Source organism: Gadus morhua, chromosome 18 (genome assembly GCF_902167405.1).
Source record: "Gadus morhua chromosome 18, gadMor3.0, whole genome shotgun sequence".
Classification (NCBI taxonomy): domain Eukaryota; kingdom Metazoa; phylum Chordata; class Actinopteri; order Gadiformes; family Gadidae; genus Gadus; species Gadus morhua.
Genome location: NC_044065.1, coordinates 1,266,476 through 1,291,571, shown reverse-complemented (window position 1 = coordinate 1,291,571; position 25,096 = coordinate 1,266,476). Strand labels below are relative to the sequence as shown.

Genomic DNA, 25,096 nt, shown 5'->3' with positions numbered 1-25,096 from the left:
GTCTTTTGTGAGTGTGTGTGATCTGCTTGTGTTTGGTGATAAGAACGTGGAGGGGTGGAGATCTAGGCTCGACAATATCTCCTGAAGGCCTCAAATACACCCTTCAGTGCAGTTGCATCGTACATGAAGACTAGAAGGTCGTATTAATGCCTCCCGGTGCAAGTGGGCCTTACAGTTTGATACCAGGGTGTATTTGATACAGCTAAATAAGAAAAATGTGCTCAAGTTGATGTCCTCCTGGAATGCAGGCCTATATATTGTATATAATAGCGAACTTAATATCAAAGTGGATTAAGGGTTTAAAGTCTCAACATCAGAATTGTACGTCTCATTTACTTTCAGTTGCGCGTTATATTTTCCACCCCTGATGTACACAGTGGAAAGTTTCCGGATTTAGCCCTGAACAGTTAATCAACAGTCCTGTCCAATGGGACTGTAGTTTATTGCACCTTTCACTGCCTTTAATAATTAGTGCGGTTGCAGCCCATGCCACGATATTGTTGTCTTCTTCTTTTGTTAATATGCCTAATTTGGGGTTTTCTCCTTCAGTTTTGGGGGGATCAACACCAAACCACTGCCGCATCTACCTTTTAAAGACCAAACATTTTGATTTAAGGAAAAACGCTTAAAACAAACATTCCAAACGTGAAAACGTGGGAGTTCAAATTAAATACACATTATGTAAAACGGAAGTAAGGTCTCCAAAAAGTTTAGTACCGCTTAGACCACAGGGGGCACTATAACTCAAGGTCAACCCAAACGTCCAGGCCCAAACCAAGACAAACCAAAGGTCCACCTGGGTAAATTGAATATGTAGGCGTGGTTTATTTACCATTCCGCCCACTCCCAATATAAACAGTTTACCTGTGTTCGAGAGATGATTCATGAACCACCTCCGGAACGCAAGCTGGTTTACCTTGTGTCTCTGTTGTAATAAACCACGTTGAGCATTTACAACTCTCCCAAGTCATACCTAGCCCGAGACGACCATACCACAAAGGATCAAAATAGTTTTTCATCACTCCATTATTCAACCAATCACAAGACCAAGAGTTCTCAAAATTGGTTTGCCCATCAAGGACTACCCCGTCAGGTAATGTGGGAAGTTTTGTGTAGATTCTAGAAAGCTTGAACAATGATGTCACCGTGTCAATTTGAAATGACCAATTTGCATGTGTTCACCGAGCTATGTTTTAATAAATAGTCAATGGTAAACAACAACAAAAAGTAAAGTACCAATTCGACAACAGGGGGCGCTATAAAACCCATCAGAGTTAAACGATCAGCCCCATATTTCAATCAATCACAAGTCCGCTTCAATGCGGTCCAAGGACTTGAAATGTACCGTGCTTGCTCATTAGGGATCCTCATATTAACCTGTTGGTTTGCTCTCGGAAACTGCACATACGAAGGGTTTGCTGATTCAACAACACGCATTTTCTTCAGAAAATGCACATGCCTAGTTGAATAATGTATTTATTTATTTAAATAAATATTACATTAGACCTACTGTGTAGGCCTAACTTATCTATTTTTGTTTGATTGACTTGAATATATAACGCTAGGTCTTCCCAGAACATTTAAAAACTAGAATGGCATCAATTATGAAACCATGTCATGATCAAATAAATAAACAATGGAAATAAAGTACCAAGTAGGCCTACACGTTAAAATATCGCAAAATGCACAAGTAGGACTATATACGTTTGAGCAATAAGATCAATGATTAAACACACGTTTCTGGCCGGAGAGTGGAGGCAAAATGAACAATAATCTACCCAAAGGGTGGTTTGCTGAATGTGTTTAACATACAAAGACGTCTGGTGGGTGCCGCCGCACATGTCCCAGCGGCACTTTAGACCAGACGCAGCGCGACGCGGCTTCCTGCGCGTCGCTTCGCAAATCGCATTCGTTCGCAACGGCGCCGCGTTGTTCAACGAACCAATCAATGCGTTCCATTCACGCGTGGTAACGCGTATCGTACCGCGTCCTGCCGCTAGACGCCGCAGGGAAAGGCAGACGTGAGGACCCATGAGCCCGGTGACCTCCTATCGAACCACTGCTAGCTACCACGTCGACATCTGGATGGATGCACATTTCCGTCGTTTCTTCAATTGCCAGTCGGGATCTGATCGGTGTCACTCTCGGTAGTCGTTGTCTGGAGACAGCGTTATTGCTAGCTAGGGCATCGGGAGGCTAGTTGGTAGCTAGTAGCTTCAATGTTAGCAGTTATATCAGGCTAGCCTTAGCCCGTTAGCAGCCGCTTTTTCCGACTGTGTTGGCCTCATAAACATGCGGATCATCGAGGCGCTGAGCCCCGGCACATCTTTACCTTCAACCGCCACCTGCAGGACACACGTTTGGACCGGACGTTGGCTGGACTCTGCATAGTTTCCATGTAATTGTTGATTATTTGTTTTAATAACATCAACTTTTGTGTGATTAGTGTTTACTCTGATGTTGGCCAGTCTGCTGCTAGCCAGTGTGCTGATTTCTTACCGGGTTGTTAGCCTAGCTGCTATCGTTCTTAACTGTCGCGGACGGACCCGCATGTACCGGGTACTGATTGTCCTTCAAAGAAAACCCCTTGACCTGAGGCTTTATCGGGTTTATATGCTACTGGGGACTTTTCCTTTTAAAGAAATAATGGGTGTGTTCACTTAGGTCGTTATTGTTAACAGGTGTAGACCCAGACCGCATATCTTTACGATTCAGTCACACAGTTGTCTCTCCCGTTTTCCACTCTCCAAGGTGCTGACATTTCACACAGTTCTATAGTTTTTTTTTAATTGTGCACCGTATGCCCCAAACAACCAGAGCCTTGCTAGAAGCAGCGTGGCAGTAACGAACGCCGATGTTTACGTGTTGGGTGTCTTATCTCTCAGACCGTTAGTCCACGGGATGGCAGAACGCTATCAGTCAGTAGCGGCTCTTTGTGTCCCTCCATGAATACACCCAGCTTGGTTTACATCCGCGATGTCCCCCCTGCGCCCTAGCCAGCATAGTGAAGAGATCAACCCCGCGTGCCCGGTTAACCTACAAGAGGTCCTTCTAAGGTTGTAGTGTTTAGTCCTGGTCTGTCTCTTATTTGAAAGCGCAGTGCGTATTTTCTTTTGAATTCTTCCTAATCAGTCAGCTTGTACTAATGTGAAGTTAAATGGGCCGCGTAACTTTGTGGAATATCCACATGTGTGGCCTCAAAAGTCTGACAATACGGATGGAGAGTACAGCCACTCGAACGAAATGACACATATACGTAATGTATTGGTTTATCGCAGTAATAATGTAACGGTTATTCAGTGATAAAGGTAGTGGTTAATCATTGTGAGAATGTGACGGTTTCTCGTGTTGATAATGTAGTGCTGAATCGTAGTTCTAATGTAGTCGTATTAGTGATAATGTGGAGGTTAAAGGTAGTGTTTAATTGTAGTTATAATGTAGTCGTTAATCATAGTGATAATGTAGTGGTTAATGCTCCACTATTTAACTGTTTCACTGCACGTTTATACTTTTGTTTAAATGTTAAAGGTTACAAAATGTATAATAGTGAAGCAAGGAAATCCTACTCTAGAATTAAATTTGATAGATCCCTACCAAATTACAATGGGGGAAAAAGTATTTCCCCATCAAGACTTATATTGTTGCTACTAGCTTCATAATAAAAAAGTCTTGTTGACTCTTTATCAGCGGACAATCAGCAAGTGCTCTCTGGTGATAGTTCTGGCCGGAGGGGCCTGTGGAAGTGTTCAGCTACACAGTGTGTTTAATCGATGATAATATCTGCTCGCAGAGGGAAAGCGCCACAGATCGCCTGCTGAAGATACGCCGCTGTGTGGGACCTCGGGGCAACATGTTGAGCATCTTGGCCGCTGGCTCAGTATTCTTCCCCGGTCTCTTCCTGCTGTCTAAACAATGCCTCAAATACATCCCTGGCCTTCGCTGGAGCGAAGGGGACGCCGTGATCGTCTCTGCCAGGTGGGTGAACACTGGCTGCATTCAAAAAGGCCGCCCCTATAGGGGGATTTAGCGCGCTTCCTGCTAAACCTCCAGATGTTATCCTCATTGCCGATTTGCTGAAGCTGCTCAGCAAGAAGCTTAGCCGGTTGTGAATCGTCTTTGGGCCGAGGATGCATCGGTTTATCCTTTGCGACTCTGTGACTGCAGCTACGTCATTAGAAATTGGAATATCACGCCACCACATGGCTAGGTATCACAGATGTAATTTGGCTAAGAGGTCTGAAGTTTGTGACTGGTTGGATCGTCATCAACAATCTGTCATTTGCTGGTGCTCGTGTGACGTGCCTCAAATCAAAGTGCTGGGACCCAGCCCTGGTGTGGGACCGGAGAGATGACCTGTTGTGTTCCCCTCAGGCTGGTGTCCTCTGTGCAGGCCCTCATGGCCTCCTCCGCCGGATACATCATCGCTTCCTCCTGCGACGACATCATCGAGGACGGGTAAGGCCGGGAACTCACAGGCATCGTACAGAGTAAGATGGGCCAATGGAAATGCAAAAAGGAATCACTGTTTCGTAGTGGTAGGCCGGTCTCATGAGGGCTTGTTTCTAGCGGATATAAAGGTTTCTAGAGTAAAAAGACAACGGCTCTGACTGTTAACATATCCTGCCGTTATTCCAAAGTTCACAAAATAAGAGTTGTGCCAAAGCACACAGAGCAGCATGTTGGAGGAGGACCTGTGTTGATCTGATCCTGCCCCCCCACCAGCCCAGCCACAGGGCAGCCAGTGTTCGCTATCAGCCTGGCCCATCAAAGAGCGGCAGGGCTCCGGGAAACGCAGAGCGTGCAACAACAGAGTAGCGCCACTGATACCTATGCCGCCCCAGGCTCGTGCAGACGTCGTGTTAGGAGCTGCACCTAGTGACCTTTTGACCTGGGGTGATCGACCCCTGGGAGCCTTCGTAGGCAGGTCGAGGTGTGGAGGGCTTGTACTCTCCTAACCGAGTCCGTCCTTTGTCTCCAGGCACTGGTTGACCTGCAGCTACATCCTGTTCGCCGTGCCCTACTTTGTGTACGACATCTACGCCATGTTCATGTGCTACTGGTACAAGCTGAGGGTGAAGGGTCACGAGGAGGCGGCGACCGCGCCCAAACACATGGGCTCCGCACTCCTCAGCTACCTCCGCCGGGAGTTCCTCATGGTCCTGCATCACGTCGTCATGGTCACTGTCTGCTTCCCTGTCTCCGTGGTAACCAGCGCTTTTTGTCTCTTAGAAGAAAATCATGCCTTAGATGCTGTAAATGGAAATACTTTTAATTCTGAGCATGACTTCATATTAATGAAGGTTATATTTATATTCCCTAAAGTAAGGCAACTAGTAGGTCTGCTCCTCTCTTTAATGTCTTTAGATATAATTCATTAATACTTAATTAGGCACATCTAAGAGAAGATGTGCCTTTTTTTTAAATGAGTTGCACTGCTGTCTACTATATGAATGTTATTACCGTCTGACTTATTAATAGTATTTTTAATTCATAAGCATATTGTGAAACTCTGTGTTATTGTGTACGATTGTGGTGCTCTCAGGTCCTGACAGACTCATCACTCGTTTGTTGTGCGTGTGATTTTTGTCTGTAGTTCTTGCGGCGCGGCAAGGGAGATTACTTCCAGGGCGTGATGTTTATGGCTGAGCTCAGCACACCCTCCGTCTGTCTGGGGAAGATCCTTATCCAGGTAAACGTTATCTCCTTCAGCCTGTCTCTCTCTCTCTTTCTCTGTCTTTCCTTTTCTCTGTTCCTCTGTCTCCATCTCTCTGTCCCTCTCCTCTCCCCCTCTACAGACTCAACAGCTCCCCTGGCCAAGACTTTAGCTGTCTAAATCTACTTGACACAATTCCAAGCATGTACCTTGTTGTAGTTTCCGATGACTCACGAGTCTTCGGAGGCTCATTCCTCAGCTCTCTCTCTTCACCACGTGACCAACACCATGTGTTTGTTTTTATGTGTGTGTCTACAGCGCTCAAGTAGCTAGGTGACGGTGAGCCTGTCTGTTTGACACACACACACACACACACACACACACACACACACACACACACACACACACACACACACACACACACACACACACACACACACACACACACACACACACACACACACACACACACGAAGCTGTAACAGCTGTTGCCCTCTGAATATAGCTTCCATGGTAAGGCTGGATTAAACAGCTGATACAGCCCTCCCCTTTAAACCCGCCGGCCCTAACACCAGCCAGCCGCCACCCCCTCCCCCATTACCCCGTAGGTCGGGTTGATAACACTTTGAGGCTGGCTTATATATGTGCTCTTTCTGCTATGTCTGCCCAGTTTTCACTAACTCTTCCCCTTACTAAAGACCACCAAGCCACCTAATATCAACCTCCCCTCTTTAGGGACCCCAGCGAAACAAAACGTGTTGCAGAACCTTACTTTATAAACGGTGTATATCTGGTGTATATTTTGGTGTGTTTGTGTGGTTTATTTTTTTTTTATGAAAATATGTTCAACCTATGCCTTCATACTTCACGGTGGCTCTTACTCTTACTCTCACACACAGGGTGCTTCTCCGAACACTGTGATTTACCTCTTCAGCTTGACCGACCCGCCTGCTGGCTGTCTCTCCCTCTCTGTTTCTCTCTCAGTACAAACAGCAACACACTCTGCTGCACAAAGTGAATGGGGCTCTAATGCTGGTCACTTTTTTCGTCTTTCGAGTGCTTCTCTTCCCATATATCTACTACGCCTATGGCAGGTATGTCTCGCTCTCCCTCTCTGTCTGTCCGTCTCCCTTTTGTCTATGTTCTGCAGGTCTCGTTCGTTCCCTCTCTCTCTCTCTCTCCCTCCCTCTCTCTCTCCGTCTGTCTGTCTGTCGGTCTCCTGTTTATGTTCTGTGTGTCTCGCTGCCTCTCTCTGTATGTCTCTCCATCTGTCTATGGTCTGTATGTCTGTCTGTCTGTCTGTCTGTCCCCCTGTGTCCGGCTTTGTCTGTCTCTCCTTGCCTCTGTTTTGTCTCCGTCTCCCTGGCTGTCTTTCTCTTTGGCTGTCGGCCTCTGTGTCCGTATGTCTGTCTCTCCATTTCATCTATTTGTTCCATTCCGTCGCTGTCCTATCATGTTGGCGCGAACCAGCTAGCATAATAGCATGTACCAGCTAGCTGCTATAGGGTGTTAGCCGCGACTCTGAGCTAACCGTGTGTGTGTGTGTGTGTGTGTGTGTGTGTGTGTGTGTGTGTGTGTGTGTGTGTGTGTGTGTGTGTGTGTGTGTGTGTGTGTGTGTGTGTGTGTGTGTGTGTGTGTGTGTGTGTGTCCAGGTACGCCTCCATCCCCTTCCACCTGGTCCCGCTGAGGGTGTCCTGGCAGTGTAACCTGGGCGCCGCCCTGCTCATGGCGCCCCAGCTCTACTGGTTCAGCCTCATCTGCCGGGGGGCCTTCCGCCTCTTCACCCGCTCCTCCCGCCGGCCGCCCGCCCCGTCCCCGTGCCCTGCCAACGGGTACAGCGTGCGCCCCGCGGAGCCGGAGTCCAGCGCCCACTGAGGGAGGGCGACTATGGAGAGAGGGGAGGGGGGGGGAGGGGGGGAGGGCGCAGGGGCTGAAACATCTGGTGGCCCCCGACCACCTGGACCCAGACGCTGATTAACAAGACAGTTAGACCGCTGGTATAGCATCCCTGTCTCTCTGAGCTCACTAGGGCTAGCCTGGCGGCATAGCATCCCTGTCTCCCCGAGCTAACTGGAGTTAGCCTGGTGATATAGCAGTGCTATCTCTCAGAGCTCTCTAGTTTTTATCCTGCCGGGACAGCGTCCCCGTACCCCAGAGCTAGCTGGAGTTAGCCTTGGGGTACAGCGACGCTATCCCTCGGAGCTAACTGTACCCTGCTCTGTCGGTTGCCGGGCAGAGCAGGAACTAGGAATGTATTATATTGTATGTTAGTACATCTGCTGTAGATAAGGCCTCATTCAGCTTAGTTAGTCCCAGAAACGACCCGCCCGTCGGCTAAGCAGTATTTTGACTTGTAAGTGTTACCTCCGTGTACCCACCATGTAGCCAGTGGCACCAAGTACCCCCCCACCCTGCCGACAGACTGGGCTGCTGCCTTACCCCCCCCGATCGTCCCTGGGCCCCTTGTTCAGCCCTTCCCGCCCTAGACGAGAGGGATGCAGCCTAGCGTGACGCAGCTAGCTTTGCGGAGCTAGCTGGTCTACTACTCTCCTTCAGTGTTCCCGTTCACGTTGTGTTCTAATATGTTTCCTCAGTTCTACATGTTCGTGATGAGTTATCATTCATTTTATTAGTAGTATTAAAGGAGAACTCTGACCTTAGTTTCAAACTACAGCTGAGGTCTCCCATCCGATGCCTCATGTGCACGTGTGCTTTGCCGTCGTTAGTTCCTTTGTTTGCAAGGTTAGTTACCACCTGTGACCGAAAAATAGAACTTAAGTATCTGAAGCATGCTAGATATGACACCATTTGCTTCCACTGGACAGTTTAAGTTGCAACTTCCAGCGCAAAGGCCTAACCTGTCGGAACTTACAATGCCTAACCACTCATTAAGATGGTAGTGGAAAGCTTCCACTGAGAAAAAGTAGTGCCCAGTTAACGGGTTGGGGTGAATGTCTTATCGGGTCATTGAAAGAGATTCACATATTTTACATACCAAATATTGCCACTGTGATGGGTCCGTGGTTTAGTCAGCCTTTTGTGGAGCATGTCGTATATCTATTGAGCCTGTATACACATGGGGAGCGAAGCTAGCGTAGTCGTGCCATACATGGGCGTGAGGCATGGGATGGGTTCCAGGTCCAAATGGTTGAGCTGTAACCCGAGGAGCAGGGTGCAGAGTTCTCCTTACACACACACACACACTTTCCTCCCAGTAAGGCAGCCTTCACTACAGTGTAGATATTATTACCTTATTCCATTTAACAGTGTCGCGTACGTGGCTCATGAAGTGTTTTTGTGTTCTCAACCCATACAGAAGTGATGATAGGTAGCAATGTCACTTTGAAATGGTCTTCTGTTGACGTGACGTCAGATTATCTCTTCAAACAGTTTGTCTGAAATTGCGTCGGATTATCCGTAATCGTGTCCAATGATCTGTCATTACGTCAGATCATCTGCTATAGTTAACGTCAGATTGTCTGTCCTTGTTACGTCAGATTATCTGCGGTTGTGTCAGATTATCTACAGTTGCGTCAGATTGTCTGTTCCGTAACAACGGATGATCTGAAGAAGTAGCAACAGATATTCAGTCAACTCGGATTACCTGGACTCGGGGTCCACGCGCTGACAGTGTCTGGACACGGGGAGTTTAGGGTCCAAGGTCCCGGGCGTGGGCTAGGTTAAGGGTCCGTGGTCCTTGGACGTCTTGGAGGAAGGGAATCCAGTCGCCGTTGCCGTCTGAAGGGAAACCAACCCAATGCTTTTTACTGGCAGCCTTTACTTACCTTCAACTGGGAAATGCTTTTAAAGCCACATGATTTTTCTGTGCCGATCCTTTTTAAGATTTTTTTTTTCTTTTCAATTCCCCCCCCCCCCCCCCCCCCCCCCCCACTCTAATGTATGAAATGTTTCCTTCATCCAATATTCAAGGTTGTTTGACTTGTTCCAGACGTGAATCTGTTTGAGACAACTGTTGATCAATCCAGATTCACAAGCGATTCCCCATGGAGTCTGGGGCCTCGCCATCAAACTAGAGACCCCAAACTAGAGCCTACAAGCTGGAGGAGGGAGGACCCATGGCCCCCTGACCCCAGCCCCACCCACCCTAGCCTCCCCTCCCCTCCCCTCCCCAAGGTGTCATAGAGTACTGCTTGTTGCCAATGCTAAAGTATTTCAACTGATGTACTGTATATTCCACAAAGCTTGTTATTTATTTGTAATTATTTATTTATTGTTTATTTATTTGGTTCATTTGTGGTTTTGAATGCATATTTATGCATCCCTGTTATTCTCTATGCTTCTGAGCCTCACCTCAGGCGTTTCTTGTTACTCAAACTCTTAACTAAAATATATTCCAATGTCCCCAGACTGCTCTACTTATTCAGCCTTATTCTAGTGTTTAAAGTGTGTTCTGTCAATAGACATTATTCCAGTGCCAATAGAACATTATACTGTCACTAGAAAGCTATTCTGTCAATATAACATCATTCTACTGCCAATGGAACATCATTCTGCCAGTAGAACATGACTATCAATGGAACATTATTCTGCCAGTAGAACATGACTATCAATGGAACATTATTCTACGCCCAGAAGAACCTTATTCTGTCAATAGAAGGTTAATCTGTTGTTACCACCCATTGGCTCTTTAGTTTAGTTTTACAAAAATGTTGGCTCTGAAAATGGTGACTTATATGATGATGTTCAGCTGTGTATGTTAAGTGTTTGTATCGTAACTATACAGCAATAAGGAATAACGACCAGAACTAGCATCCTGAAACACTTGCCTGATTACGCCCAGTCAAATATGCAATACATACATTTAACCACTAGAAGGTGCTGAGCACCCTGGGTCACCAAGTTACTACAACCGTAACTTGTTGGTGACCCAGGGTCTGTAAATGGCAGGAAGTGGTTTTATTCATTTTGGTTGAAGGTTATTAAGTATGTTAGTTATTATATATTTTTAGAGAAACAAAAGGCACTTGCAGCATCTAACCCAGCCAGGCCACATTCTGCAGGAGAAAAGTTAACCTAATTTATAGTGAAAGGCATCCAACCAGCATTTACATTGAATAAAGGGTTTATTACTGTTATTACAAAACATGCTTAAAAAACATACAAAAGTCCAAGACGGATATAAAATTCAAGTTTCAAAGCAAGAGGTCCTCTGGGTGCGATGGTGTCTCTCAATATCTCCTTTGCCTAGGAGAGAAGATGGTGTCTGGGTTGCTGTCTCTCTCCCGCTCCTTCTCCCTCTCCTTCTGACTGTTGGGGGACAGCGGCTCCTCTACACGCTTGTCACTCTTAAACACGTCCCGCCCCGTCCGCAGGATCTGCTCCTCCATTCGCCGGTGGCGCTTCATGTCGGACAGAACCTTGTCCAGACGCGCCTCACGCTTCACAGAAGAGCGGGCTGAGGAGCCTGGGGGAAACAAACCCAGGGTCAGAGGATGGAGAGGGGTCACTTTAGGTGTTAGGTTACAGGGGGGTAAGTTAGCAATGGTTACAGTTAAGTTTAGGATAGAGTTAGAGAGGGGTCACTTTAGGTGTTAGGTTACAGGGGGTTAAGTTAGCGATGGTTACAGTTAAGTTTAGGATACTGTTAGAGAGGGGTCACTTTAGGTGTTGGGTTGGAGGGGGTTAAGTTTAGTATAAGGTAACATTCAGTCTAAGGTTAAAGACGGTAGGGTTAGTATTATGTTACGAGTTTGTTAACTTAAAGTACAAGGTTCGAGATGGTTATGTTTATTATGTTCGAGATGGTTAGGTTCAGTTAAGGTAGAGAAGTTTATGTTCATGCATAAGGATGGAGTTGTTCATGTTTAGGTTGGATATGGCCAGGTTCGAGACGGTTAAGTTAGCAGGTTACCTGGCGTTCTGCGTCGGTTGATGAAGGAGCTTTTCGGAGTGGCTTGCGTCTTCTCCTCGTCAAAGTCAAACTCAGTCGGAGACACAACCCTGGCGGGAGAAGGGTAACGGTTAGAACCCGTCGACAAGCAGCAGAACGAGCGCCCTGATCTCCTGTCCGTTAGGGCTAGGGTTATCACTCACTTGCTCTCTCCGCCAGCCCGCTCGCTCTCGTTGACGTCGTCGTCCTCATCGTCGTCTCTCTCGGGAGAGGGGGTGCGCTCCGGCGTGGGGGGCCGGCGAGGGAGGGGCTCGAAGCTCAGCTCAAGTGCCTCCCCCTTCGCCAGGATCTCGTACAGACGCTTGATCTCGGCAGGCGGGGGCATCCACGTGCGGGGCTGCTCCAACTCCTCGTCACTGTACGGGACCTCCCACTCTTCCTCCTCCTCCTCCTCATCCTCCGCCTCCCCAGTCTTCTCGCCTCCATCCGACCCCAGGAGGGAGTCTCCTCGCTGGGACTCCTGCCCCTCTCCTCCGCCCTCCTCCCCTCCTGGAACAACACCAACAAGCACACGTTGGAACAACAGCTCAGCCTAAAAGAGATGTGCAAAAGCCCTGTCACAGACCAATTAAGTATTATCTTAACACATAGACTTTTGGTCGACATATTAGGTTAGGGTCACAGGGGCTTTATTTTTAAAAGTAAGCATAGGAAAACTTGACCTGTATAGTAAGTAGGCAGGAGGATAGCTTGCGGTTCGTAAGGTGTTCGACTCACAGTCGATGTACCCTGGACATGATGCCCGAGCCCCTAACTGCTCCTTTAATTGCATGGGTCTGTATTCACTGTAAATATCTTTGGATGAAAAAAAGCAACCTGGGCGTCCGCCAAATAGTCATAGTAATTGCACCCTATTTGATACACTCTGTGGTTACACCCGATGGAGAAAAAAAAGTGCATCACAGAAACATCACTACAACGGACAAAAGTGATCGTTTATCTAACGACCAAACGCACCATTATTTGTCTTCTCATCCAGTGAAGTGGTTTCTTCAACAGTTGTTTCTACCATCTTGACGTCATTAATACCAAGGTCCCCGCTTTTCTCCTCCTTCTCTCCTGCGGTCTTGTCGCCAACCGCCAGCGCCTCGATGCCCTCCCGCAGCGAGGGCTCCATCGCCTCGGCTTGCATCCCGTCAGCAGCCGCAATTTATCCTATCAGCCCCCAGAATGGTAGTTAGTTAAACGTTGGGGACACAAATTAAATGACTTGGGGGTTCCGACCGCATAATACTCTAATGGAGAAGGGGTTGGGGTGTTGCAACTATGGGTATAGTTAACTTTATTCATAGTGTTTATATCCCCTTAGTTCGTTTTTAACATCAAGGCCGAAAAGGATAACTTTAAAGTATTTAACCTATATGTTTTTTTAGGACTAATAAAGAGTTACTGCCTAATTTCTAAGGTTAATGATTATTATGGCTGGAGAATGTGAACGTCTAATTTACCTATTGCATACCAGTTAAGTCGCAGATGTCCCGATAGACGATATTTCCAAAGAATAAAAGCATCAGTTCACCTCATGGGGATAAATCCTGGATATTATAATGACAAATGAGGCGGTTAAACTAGAAAAAGCGTTCGGGTCCTATGCCTAAGGACAGGTAAACATAGCGCCATTTTGAACCGAACCTACTGACTTTGAGCGACCGCGCAGTGCCACTAACAGCCGCCAATGTGGATGCGCCTAAACCACAACACTTGGGCTGGTCCGTATGTCATATAGATCTGCTACAAGCGCAGCACTCAAATAGACACGGGCGGAGAAGGATTCTGTTTTTTCAACACGGCTATCATCTCATTAATTGTCAATTTGATTAAATGAATAATGCATTATACGTTCAAACGTTTTTAATCATGTCGAAATATGAATATATATATGAATACTAGTCGTGATTATGACGCGTTGATAAAATGCGACGCGTCGCGCGGGAGGGATTAAGCGGCTCCTGATTGGTCAGTTGGGCTTTCCGGTTTGCAGTCCTCGCATTTCAAAATTGTTTGGAGAGTATTCGAATCGCCATTGTTGCGTTCAAAACATTTTATTATTGAAACCGACCGGGAACGCAGTGTTTATTTCACAAAATATATCGAACGTGAACGTACCCAAGGTAATACTGGATCATATATAATAAAAAATGATACTTGACGCTATTAATGAACTGCGGTGTTATCTTATCGTAGGCGTTGCCTACTGTTACTCGCTACGTGGTTCGGTAGAAGTTAAGATTGATAGATCGATATAGTTACTGGCTTAAAGTGTTAAAACGCAACTCATTGGCTTGTTTATGGTGTACGATATAGACGGCTATTGCTGAATGAATAGCACGACTTAAAACCGATCTCCTACGACTCGTATGATGTTTAGCAGCGTCCATCTTTTTTGTTTGCAGCCAAGATATGGCGCAACGTGTCCCTACAGCGGACACTGGGGCCAAGAAGACGTCCCGTGTGCGGGTGGCCGTCCGTCTGCGGCCCTACATGGAGAAGGAGGACGACAAGGCCGAAGGTCCATGTGTCCGCGGGCTGGACTCCCAGAACCTGGAGATAATCAACTGGAGGAACGCCACGGAGACAGTAAAATACCAGTGAGTCTTCAGAAGTCCTCTCTGTGTATTCCGTAGCATTGTATGTTGTGTGTTCCGACCACTTGTAATTCACTTTAGAGTGGCTGTCTGCTAAATCGAAACTTTGTGTTTGATTCAGTTTTGACGCCTTCCACGATGAGCAGACGACCCAGCAAGGTGTGTTCCTCGCCTCCGTGAAGCCCATCCTACCACACATTCTGACTGGACAGAACGCCAGCGTGTTGGCCTACGGGCCCACAGGAGCAGGTAGGACATTTAACAGTATTGGTTGCCCAAAGGTCCCCTGTTTTACCACCCGATGTGAGGTAGAGTAGCCTCTATATGAGTAGTCATTATACAAGGTGTGTTTTTCCCCCGATATGTGATGGACGGCCACTCCGTGATGCATACAATCGCCAAATATTGCTCACCGATAGAGTTGATGGGTTGTTGCCTTTTTTTTTTGATGAAAGGGCTTGCTAAGGCTTTGTCGGCATCACAATTTTAGTTATACAACAATAAAAATATTTGCCGTTGCATTAATTTTGAGACTAATAGGTTTGTTGGCCAAAATGTAGTGCCCGCGCCAATCATCCAACATCAAAACTGCAAGGCAAATGTATAGCTGTGGTACTGGTGTTATTAAAGACGGCTCAATACAAGTTTAGTTTGTAAGTCGTTTTTCTTCAATTGGAAGGATATTGAACAGGTATCCACGCTTTAAAGAGCCCGGTACGTGTCCGGTATGCAGTGATATATACCTGCGGAGGAGACCGGGTTTTCAAGGAAAGCTTTCAGGCAGTCACAGCTCTATAGAGTGATTGTTGGGTCAGTATTTCTGCCCAAGAGGCAAATTACAAAGTTCCCTGCCCTAAACAATAGCATTACTATAATGCCATTAAACCATAGACCACACAAGTTTCAGAATGTTTAGTGTGGAGGTAGGTATCCCACTATCGCCAACAGTGAAACAGGTCAATGAACACAGATTTACATAATGCAGGTCGAACTGACCTTTAATTTGTGTACGTCATTGTAAACTATTGGTGACTTTGCATCTCTGTATAGAGGGAAAAAACTAAAAGCACCCTCAAAACGACTACTCCCTAGGTTTAAATTTGGACACATTCAATTCAATTGGAGTTTTTACTGGGTAGTCATCAATAATGACTAATTAGCATCATACCTGGTTGTAAAGTAAGGGCCCTTTTTAATGACCAGTGTTTCCCCCAGCACTGTGTTGTTAAGGCGCCCGCCTTGACTACCAATGTATATAAAATAAATAAAAGAAAATATCAAAAAAAAAAAAAATTTTTTTTTTTTTTTTTTTTTTAAATTATTATGCATTAACAAAGTAGAAAACTCTCGTAGGGAAAGAAAACATACTTCCATCAGGTGTAAAAATAAAGATCAATAATGCATCGGTGTTCACAACAATGGTCGTGACATCAAGCTTTTTTAATTGAATTTAAACAGGGAGCCCCCCCCCCCCCCCCCCGCTCCTTGACCACCTTGACTAAGACATTTACTGGGGGAAACACTGATGACTCATTTACTCAGCAGCAGTTAAGGTCTGACTGGTGTTTTTGTCCACAGGTAAGACGCACACCATGCTGGGCAGCCGTGAGCGACCCGGGGTCATCCCCCGCGCTGTGAAGGAGGTCTTCAACCTGGTCCGCCCCCAGGAGGAGGCGCAGGACGGCTGGGGCTGCAGTTTGACCATGTCCTACCTGGAGATCTACAACGAGAAGGTACAACTGTGGTCTTGGAACTGCAACTAGATGGTGGTATTGTGTTCCGCTTGCGACGGCATAATAAACATGTTGTGGTCTCTGTTTAGGATTTTGTAGCTGGTGATGAAATCAACCTTGGCTCTCTGCAACAATTAATTAACGGCTGCTGCAATTCCTGCTAGGGGCTTAGATTCAAATAAATTGGGAACTAACTAGCATCTGCCTCAGGACAGTAGTTGATGGCCTCCTGCAGATGGTCCTCTTGCCGACTCTTCTCCTCCTCAGGTTCTGGACCTGCTGTCCCCGAGCACCCAGGACCTGCCCATCAGGGAAGACAAGGACCGCAACATCCTGATCCCGGGGCTGACGCAGACCCCGCTCGCCTCCTTCGCAGACTTTGACCAACACTTTGTCCCCGCCAGTCTGAACCGGACCACCGCCTCCACAAAGCTGAATCAGCGCTCCAGTCGCAGCCATGCCATTCTGCTCATCAAGGTGCGCTCCTGTACTTCTAGGGTCTTACCCGTAGAGGATCATCATATACGGGCTCTTCTGGGCTCTCACCTGAAGAGAATTATCCTATATATGCAATCTGTCAGTTGCTAGTTTGTTTGTGTGTAGCTAGCGTGTTGGGTTCTGTGAAGGCATCTTAAACAGGTTGTGGTCTTTGTTCAGTAGACCAGGATTTGGTAGCTGTGCCGAAATCAACTCTTTCTCTATAACGCACTCACTGGCTGCTGCAAGGCCTGCTGGGATATCAGAGATAGAAATACAGGGTAGCAAGTCTTCATTTTTTAAAGATGGTCTTAAATTTCCTACTAGGATATGTTTTCGTAGTCAACCGGACTGTAATACAAGGGGGAAATAGGGGGCGTTTTGCGTATCAGGGTTTTGCGTAACGTCAGAGAACGTCTCATTTATTGGAGCATGCGCGAACAATACTTTGGGTTTTCACGCCGGCAATCTCAACTAACATAATCAGTCGAGAGGAGACGCCACATCATGGGGAAGCAGGGCTCTAAAGTTTCACGCATTCGGCGTGAGACACACGCAATTCGACCCATGCACACTCTCACACGCCACACTTCGTATTTCTCACGCAGAGAAATACGGATAGCGCCCACCAACTTGCGCCACTATTTAACAGTGGAACAGGTAGGAATCAAATGGGTTCCCCTTACGAAGGGTGACCAGACGTCCTCTTTTGCCCGGACATGCCCTCTTTTTGAGACACTTTTAAAAATAAATGTGTCCGGGCGTAATTTCAAAATCGTCCGGGATTTTATTAAAGCCTCATACATGTTCACATTGAATTTGCGTTGCGTTCCTCTGGGTCGGTCACAAACTACTTAAGCTACGCCCTCCCCACCTCAGTTCTGTTGGCTTTGCATTGCTGGAAGTGAGTAGGGGGAGTGGTTAAGTAGTGCCTTCAGATTGGACGGTGTGACTTAAGAGTTACCGTCATGTTTTTTTTTGCCATTATTGTTTTATAGGGACAAACATTAACAAATTTGAAAAGAGTTTGTTTGTTTATATTTTATATTGTGTGTTGAAAGTTTGATATTTAAACCAAAAATACAGCTACACTTTCACACCATCACTTTGTGTATTGTTTTTTTAATCTTTTATTATCATTTCTGGGTACATGGTCTTAAGAGACATCAGGCCTCTAGGCTGTGAGTTAGGCCCTCAGTTTGGCTCTTTGATTGGTGAGTGCACACTTATCCTTTGGCACATTCATTAATGTATTGACATGAATGTTTCATATGTTCCAAAAAAACATGAATAACATATGCACGACCGCGTTTTACGACCGCTTAATGGGTGCGATGTAGGTCTTAATTTTCATTGAAGTGGTCTTAAAAAAGTCTAAAAAAATTTGGGTTGATCAAACCTGGGGAAACCCTGAAATAACATCATTTAATTTGACTGAAATTTCTGTGTAATTATAGTTATGGTCTACCTCCTATTATCAGGTCCCTATTTAACCACCGGGGGACGTTGATTACCCATAACAGGCTTTCAAAATTGTCAGTGTCAATACATCTGCCATCAGATATATGATGGCAAGATCGGCCTACCCAGTCGTTACGACCAACTGATCGTTATACAGCATGCCATTAGGTTTATATTTAGAAAGGACTAATCGACCCGTCACCAGCTGGTATAATGGGGGTCCTTTAAGACCACAGAACCCCAGTAGACATGAACTCAGCCCCCAAGGGCCGCCTCCTCCCATGGTCTTCATCGGGGTCCCATGGTCTTCATCGGAGTCCCTGGAGCGGCAGCAGCTCAGGGGGTAGAGCGCGTTGGCCTCGACGGAAGCGGACCACGTCAACCCCTTGGGGTGGACACAAGGAGGGTCCACAAGGACGTAAGGGGTCCGTAACCCCCTTGCGTTGCGTGAACGTGGGGCTGAATCAACCCTAAACTGCCCCAGACGAGCTGGTTGTTCGCCGTGCGTCGTTGACTCCGCTGTCGGTGTGTGAATGTGTGCATGAACGGCTGAATGTTTGGCGATATTGAGAAGCGCTCCTGAATAAAGCCATGTGTAAATGCAGTCCGTCTGGCGTTTGTTTCCCCTCCTCCCGGCGGCCAGGTGGTGCGGACGCAGCGCGCCCCGCCCCACCGGCAGCAGACGGGGAAGCTGTACCTGGTGGACCTGGCCGGCTCGGAGGACAACCGGCGCACGGGGAACCAGGGCCTCCGGCTGAAGGAGAGCGGCGCCATCAACCTGTCCCTCTTCACCCTCAGCAAGGTGGTGGACTCCCTGAACGGCGGCACGGGCGGCCGCGTGCCGTACCGCGACAGCAAGCTGACGCGCCTGCTGCAGGACTCGCTCGGAGGCTCCTCCCACTCCGTCATGATCACAAACATCGCCCCGGAGTACAGCTACTACTTCGATACATTCAGCGCACTGAACTTTGCCGCCAAGTCCAAACTCATCGTCAACAAGCCCTTCGTCCGCGAGACGCTCACGGTCCCCGTCCCACAGGGTGAGGCGATAGCTCGTCGCTGGCTGGGTTCATATCCGCCCGCGTTGGGCTCATGGCCGGTCATGTTCATAGCTGCCACGGTTGCTGGTCATGTTTATAGCTGCAAATGTTATAGGCTCTAACATAGCCGCTTCAGGCTACTCTGATTTATATCAGATAATGTTGTTGCTCATACCTAGTGAGGTTTACAGCAGCCTACTACTTGCAGCTAGTACACTTTATATAGTGGTCGGCCCTGACTCCCTCAGAAGGCGTACAGAGGGTTGACTCGCTCTTCTTTCTCCGCCAGTCAAACGACCCCGGGAGGAGGCTGAGGGGGACCAGCTGAGGAAGAAACACAAAGACGGCCGCAAACCAAGCACAGCCTCTCCTCCGGCCCCGCACCCCAGGTCTGACACCCTCCTCCGTCTACTCTACTCTCTGTAGGCATGCTAGTCCCCGATGCCCTAAACCCCACCTTCTTCTTAATGACATGTGTCCCTTTGTTAACTATACGTTACTTGAGATAAGTTATCTGCTAGTTTAGTAAAGTCAGTGTGTATATATTATGCGTTAACTGTTTCTGTGTGAAGGTACTTTAAACGGGTTGTGGTCTGTGTTCAGTAGAACAGGATTTGGTAGCTGTGCCGAAATAAACCCGTCTCCTCCTTTCCACCGTGTCCCTCCTCCTCACCTCTGTCTGTCCAGCAGTACATCAGCACCCTCTATGCTGGACAGACTCGTAGCGCTGGAGAAGCTGATGATGGGCTGTCAGGAGAAGGACAAGCCGACCATGAAGCAGTCACGCAAAGAGACCGAGGTACACTGACTCACACGTAGGGCTGCTGTGATTCGTTGACTCCCATCGATGACTGTCACAGAATGTGTCAACGTTAATATTTGTTATCAACACGTTATTTTTCTGAAAGAAATGGTCTGCTCTTAGTTATTTAAAAATACATTTTGACTGCAATAGACGGCTGCCAAAAAGGTGGCTTGTAAAGGTTTCTCGATACCCTAAACACAAAATGAACACAAAATCCGAACATCTGTTTAACATCTGAAGGACATGAAATGTGTAGTTTACATTGCACGATTCATCAATAGATAAATTGTCAGTGGTAGCCATCATCTGAAGGCATCTTAAACAGGTTGTGGTCTCTGTTCAGTAGACCAGGATTTGGTAGCTGTGCCGAAATCAACTCTTTCTCTATAACATACTCACTTGCTGCTGCAAGGCCTGCTGGGAGATTAGAGACAGAAACATGTGTTCCTTCTCTGCTGGGGTGTGAGAACAGTTTCTCACCCCAAGACTGAGAACCATGTCAGCATGTTTCAGTTTGTTATTAATATCTCACAAGAAACTCTTATGTAACAAACTTGCAGCCAAGCTGGCAGATGGATTAAAGTCTGTCCTTTTCCTGTCCACTCTTTCTGTTATCCTTTTTTTCCTTTTGGTGTCTCCCTCCCTTCCGTCTGTTTCAATGTCCCTCTCCCCCTGCCCTCTATGTATGTCTACCTCTCATTCCCCCTCTCTGTGTTTCTACCTCTATCTCCAGGAGTTGAAGGAGAGGCAAAAGGAGTTTGAGAGCAAGTCTCGCCTCAACTGCCCGTCTGGCAGCGGTTTGTCTTGGGAGACCTCATCGTCCAATCAAGACTCTTTGTTCAGGAACAACCTGCCTCCTCTGCAGCGGAAGCTCATCTCGGGCAACACTGCCAAGCCCAAGAAACAGCAGGCGGTGGTTCTACCTCTCCAGGGTCAGTCTGGCGCCGCACTCCATTTACATATTCATGTTGTCATTTATTGGGGTCGGCTTCGCTCAGGAGGTACTTAAAACCCGAAGGTTGCTAGTTTGAGCCAAGACTCTTCCTAAGGGGTCCCCAAGTAAAAACATTCAGCAGACGATTGTATTCAGAGAGACTTGAGGTTCATCTACTTGAGATGCACCCTTTTTGAGCACAGTGGGCGTCTTGCGTGCAACTAGGGCAGGCGCTGTGTTCTCCAGTGAGCCAAAATCAAAACCACCCACTGCTTAAATTTTTCTTTTCGACTGTGCTGCCAATCGGTCGGTAAGCGAGTTACGTCGGGTCAAAGTTTAAATAAGGTCCACATCTATGAGATCCCTTCAGGGCAACCTACGCTTGGTTTCGTCCATGTCTTCTCCCCCCTAAACACAGGTTTTGCTGTCGGAAACTCAAGTAGCTTTCGCGAGGTGTCCTAACATGTCTTAACAGTTGAGATCAGAATATACGATCGTTATTGAAGCAGAAAAAGCTTTTGTGCTTCCAAAACATAGTTTTAAAATAGGGGTCAGAACTTTAAGGCCAGTCATGTTGACTGGGTGTTATTGCAGAACCATCGTCATAGGAAACCAGCGAAACGGCACCTCCCGTGGTCGGACCGGGTACTGCGGTACTCTGCCGTGGTTTGTAATGGTGACTTTGCTCGGAGTTGGGAGAAGCTGCGGTGGTGGTCATCCACCTGTCAGCCACCTCTAGAGGGACGTGCAAGCTGAGGCGTGGGCTGTCCGGCGTGCCCTCTAGAAGGGCTGAGCCAGTGGATTCTCTATCGACCATGAAGGCCGGGATCGGATGACCCTGAGGCTGGGTTTCTTTTTACCCGACCTCAGCATCCCTCTGTCAGGCAGTAGGACATCCACACACCCCCCCCCTGATGGAGCCCAAAGCCTGGGCCGTCCCTGCTTTCTGATTGGCCCCCTCGAATGGCGGGAGGGGGGTGGGGTGGTTATTTAAGTGGTATGAAGTGACCTTTGTAATCCAGAATGTAACCTTGCTTTTGTTCTGGAGATTGATGTGTATTGTGACCCACTGGCTCGGGATCTGGGCCCTAAAGCCGTGCATCAGCACTCTGCTCCCTGTGTCTACACCGCTCCTCCTCATGCCCATGCACCATCACTCTGTGTCCTACACCACCGCAACCACCAGCCTGTGTCCTACACCACCGCAACCACCAGCCTGTGTCCTACACCACCGCAACCCTGGATCCCACACCTCCATCCTGCTTAATCTATTAAAAATATGGTCTTTTTGGTTACCTAACTTGATGATTCCCTCCTCCACTGCATCTATTCCTCCTCTCCTCCCCTCCCTCATCCTCTCAAATCCTTCTCCTCCCTCCGTCCTTCTCCTCCCTCTCTCCTCCCTCCATCCTCTCCCTCCCTCCCTCCCTCCTCTCCCCCTCTCCTCCCTCCCTCCCTCCTCTCCCCCTCTCCTCCCTCCTCTCCCCCTCTCCTCCCTCCCTCCCTCCTCTCCCCCTCCTCCAGTTACCCAGCTGCAGCCTCTCAAGCAGGTGTTGGTGGTGAAGACGTCGTCTGTCTGCATGAAGAAGAAACGGCAGCAGTTGGACCAGGATGAGGTCAGTAAAGGAGGAGGTTCCAGTGACCCAGTCAGCCTCTCCTGACTCACAGCCCGGTCCCAGACCGCTGAGCTCAGTCTGGACGGACAGCCGGCAAACTCGCCTTGAGTACCGTGATGAGTAACTGTGTTTAAACGACCCGCTGATTCAGCGTGGGGATGAAACGGGCCCCGGTGCGCTTACATAAGCCCTACTGCCGCCTCGGCCTGGTACCACACAACCAGAGCTTTTGGGGCGTGGGACCCCATAAATGGGGGGGAACCCAAGCAGCTGCTTCCAAAACTCTTTTGTAGGGATCGACCGATATATCGGTCGGCCGATATTATCGGCCGATATTCGCGTTTTTTACGTGTATCGGTATCGGCCGATACGCGGCCGATTTTCGCCGATTTTTTTTTTTTTTTTTTTTAACTTGTTCTACCTCACCTGTTTTTACTATTTGTTAAATATAGTTTTTTATATTGAAGTTCAATAAATGTTCCTTTTTTTTAATTGAGACTTGTAACATTTGTTATCAGTGTCATTTTTATGATTGAGGGAGCAAAAAAAAAAAAAAAAAAAAGTAGTATCGGCTCTAAATATCGGTATCGCCGTATCGGCGTATCGGCTAAGGCTGATGAAAAAATATCGGTATCGTATCGGCCCTTAAAAATCCGTATCGGTCGATCCCTACTCTTTTGACCGCCTGGCGAGCTCAGTAGCGCGCTGGAACCACTCATTAGGCAGGGCGTCCGCGCATCCAAAAGTCTTATGCCGCGTTTCCACTGCAGGGTGCGGTACGGTTCTTCTCGTTCCTCACTGCTCCATCAAGCTCCCTCTGCACGTCTTCCTCCCCAAGAATGCAGAGGAACGTCTCCACCTCCTTGTTCGCCCAAGCAAGCGTTTTACGCGACATGTTCATTGTAAAGAATAATACCTCGAGGCTGCTGTTTGTCTGTTTTTAACCCCACGTCGCCCAGAATTGACGATTCTGTCGACCAATCAACGGAGGCACCCTTTCAGGCATCTCAGTACCCCAACGGGGGAGTACTGAAGACGAGGGCAAAACGAGTACTGCTCAGTCCGAGTCACGCCCACTTTTGGCGGTGGAAACGCAATCCGTACCGCACCTTTGCGAACCGAACCGTACCCTGCAGTGGAAAGGCGGCATTCTAAATTTAAGGCCTTAAAAAGTCTTAAATTTGTTACAAATGTCATATGCTGGTCTTAAATTTGTCGGGCAGGACTATTTTTTTTTACTTTTTTTTCTCGTGGGACTTTTCAGGAAGGACATGTAGAGAGGCTTCTTTCTTGCTAGCTGCATATATAAACGATTACCTGCGTGCGTGCTTGCTAGCTAATCTGCGACAATGGGTAGGTGCAAATTCAAGGACCGTTGGCTGGAAGACGTCAGTTTCCGAAGTTGGCTCGCGTCTGTGGCCAACCCCATCATTGCGTGTTTTAGGTCTTAAATTTCATTCAAGGTGGTATTAAAAGGTCTTAAATTCGACCTGCTGAAACCTGCCGATACCCTGTTAAGCATAAGCGTTTTATCGACCTTCCGCTAAACAATTAAAAGGTGGCCGTCAGGGGGCGCCCCGGTGGCCCCCCCTGGTGGTGCGCGTACCCTACAGTGCTCCACCCTGATCACAGCGGGCCGGGTTCGAGTCCCGCCCGGGGTCCTTCGCCCCATGTCCTCCCCTCTGTCTCCCAGCCCCGCCTCTCTATCGCGCTTTATAATAAAGGATGAAATACATAAACCATTTTTAAAGGTGCATCGTCGGATTTCTATTAACACGAGGTTTGGAAAAACTGCGATGGATGGACGCGGTCGTCCGTATCAAACGTTGTTTGGGTTCCAGGAGCCGAAGGGGAAGGAGAACATGGCTCCGTCGGGCTGGGAGTCCCACCTGGACCGCTCCCTGGTGGAGCGGTCCAAGCAGGAGATCCTGACGCTCCTCAACACCGGCTCCCACAAAGACCTGAAGGGCCTGCAGCTCATCGGGGACAAGAAGGCCAAGCTCATCCTCGGCTGGAGAGAGATCTACGGCAGCTTCACCAAGGTACGCGCCGCTCCCCGGGCCACCTGTTACACCAACAGCTGTGAGTGTGATTGGCTGTTACAAGCCGTTTTGTAAATCTGCCTCTTCTGACATCACAAGTGGGCGTGTCCTCCTAGATGTGTGCTGGATAGATCTGTACCGGCCTGCCCAGCGGACTGTAGCAAACGTCGCTCGTCTTTTCGTCATACATCTAGGCGGACACGCCCACTTGTGATGTCAGAAGAAGCAGATTTTCAACACGGCTTGTAACGGCTAATCACACTCACACCTGGTGGCATCCTATGTCCCCTTTAAACGTCCCTCACCTGGTGGGTCTATCTGGGGTATAAATACGTCGTGTGTCCACAGTTGGAGGACCTGATCCAGATAGAAGGCATCACAGAGAAGAGGTTTTCCTCCTTCATGAAGGTGAACTGCTAACGCTGTAGTGTTGATTGTACTTCCAAACTGTTTATTGTTTGTGATGCTATTCATAGCATCATGGTAAGCTAACTGGTCTTTCCTCTCGTTGCAGGCAAACCTCCTGAGTTCCATTGGGTTATGACCTCTTCGGCGTCTGAATTGAAATGTTTTTGTACAGTTTAGTAATGTATACTTGTATCTTGCACCTCTTTTGGTGTTTTTTTTAATGTTTTTGTTTCTTATAATGTTTTACTGTGATAATTGCCTGGTGGTAATTTATCTTTTAATAAACCTTTTATTCACATAACTTGTACTTATTAGGAGGTAATATACCGTCTATGTTAAATGGTCAGTTTCTAAAACCGTTTGGATGACCGGGTTACATGAGGTTAATTAACCAGTCTGGAGGACCAGGTTGTAAGAGGTTAAATAAACCT

At 47.6% G+C, this 25,096-nt stretch overlaps 3 protein-coding genes across 7 annotated transcripts; 2 read left to right on the top strand and 1 right to left on the bottom strand.

The window, feature by feature from the left end:
• The first annotated feature begins 1,967 nt into the window (after positions 1-1,967).
• On the top strand, positions 1,968-10,019 carry tlcd3bb (TLC domain containing 3Bb). Of its 3 annotated transcripts, none has more exons than XM_030339768.1 (7): positions 1,968-2,398; positions 3,791-3,975; positions 4,372-4,455; positions 4,979-5,204; positions 5,594-5,689; positions 6,638-6,747; positions 7,306-10,019. In XM_030339768.1, the coding sequence occupies exons 2-7, from the start codon at positions 3,851-3,853 to the stop codon at positions 7,526-7,528; spliced, it is 864 nt and encodes a 287-aa protein (XP_030195628.1). In that variant the 5' UTR covers positions 1,968-2,398; positions 3,791-3,850; the 3' UTR covers positions 7,529-10,019. The 3 variants fall into 3 exon arrangements, with proteins under 3 accessions (XP_030195628.1, XP_030195630.1, XP_030195629.1); XM_030339770.1 differs by lacking the exon at positions 1,968-2,398 and adding an exon at positions 2,905-3,099; XM_030339769.1 differs by lacking the exon at positions 1,968-2,398 and adding an exon at positions 2,907-3,056.
• A 699-nt stretch (positions 10,020-10,718) lies between these two features.
• pagr1 (PAXIP1 associated glutamate-rich protein 1) lies at positions 10,719-13,288 on the bottom strand. 2 transcript variants are annotated; one of them, XM_030339772.1, is made up of 5 exons: positions 13,024-13,288; positions 12,522-12,719; positions 11,708-12,053; positions 11,526-11,614; positions 10,719-11,078 (listed from the first exon to the last, which is right to left on the bottom strand). In XM_030339772.1, exons 2-5 carry the CDS (start codon positions 12,694-12,696, stop codon positions 10,843-10,845), a joined length of 846 nt encoding a protein of 281 aa, XP_030195632.1. In that variant the 5' UTR covers positions 12,697-12,719; positions 13,024-13,288; the 3' UTR covers positions 10,719-10,842. The 2 variants fall into 2 exon arrangements, with proteins under 2 accessions (XP_030195632.1, XP_030195631.1); XM_030339771.1 differs by having other exon boundaries at positions 13,013-13,245.
• Positions 13,289-13,509: 221 nt separating this feature from the next.
• On the top strand, positions 13,510-24,966 carry kif22 (kinesin family member 22). Of its 2 annotated transcripts, none has more exons than XM_030339767.1 (13): positions 13,510-13,675; positions 13,958-14,152; positions 14,271-14,398; positions 15,728-15,882; positions 16,150-16,359; positions 18,464-18,860; positions 19,150-19,249; positions 19,551-19,659; positions 20,399-20,597; positions 22,124-22,215; positions 24,057-24,257; positions 24,606-24,665; positions 24,772-24,966. In XM_030339767.1, exons 2-13 carry the CDS (start codon positions 13,965-13,967, stop codon positions 24,799-24,801), a joined length of 1,869 nt encoding a protein of 622 aa, XP_030195627.1. In that variant the 5' UTR covers positions 13,510-13,675; positions 13,958-13,964; the 3' UTR covers positions 24,802-24,966. The 2 variants fall into 2 exon arrangements, with proteins under 2 accessions (XP_030195627.1, XP_030195626.1); XM_030339766.1 differs by having other exon boundaries at positions 19,548-19,659.
• The last annotated feature ends 130 nt before the right edge of the window (positions 24,967-25,096 follow it).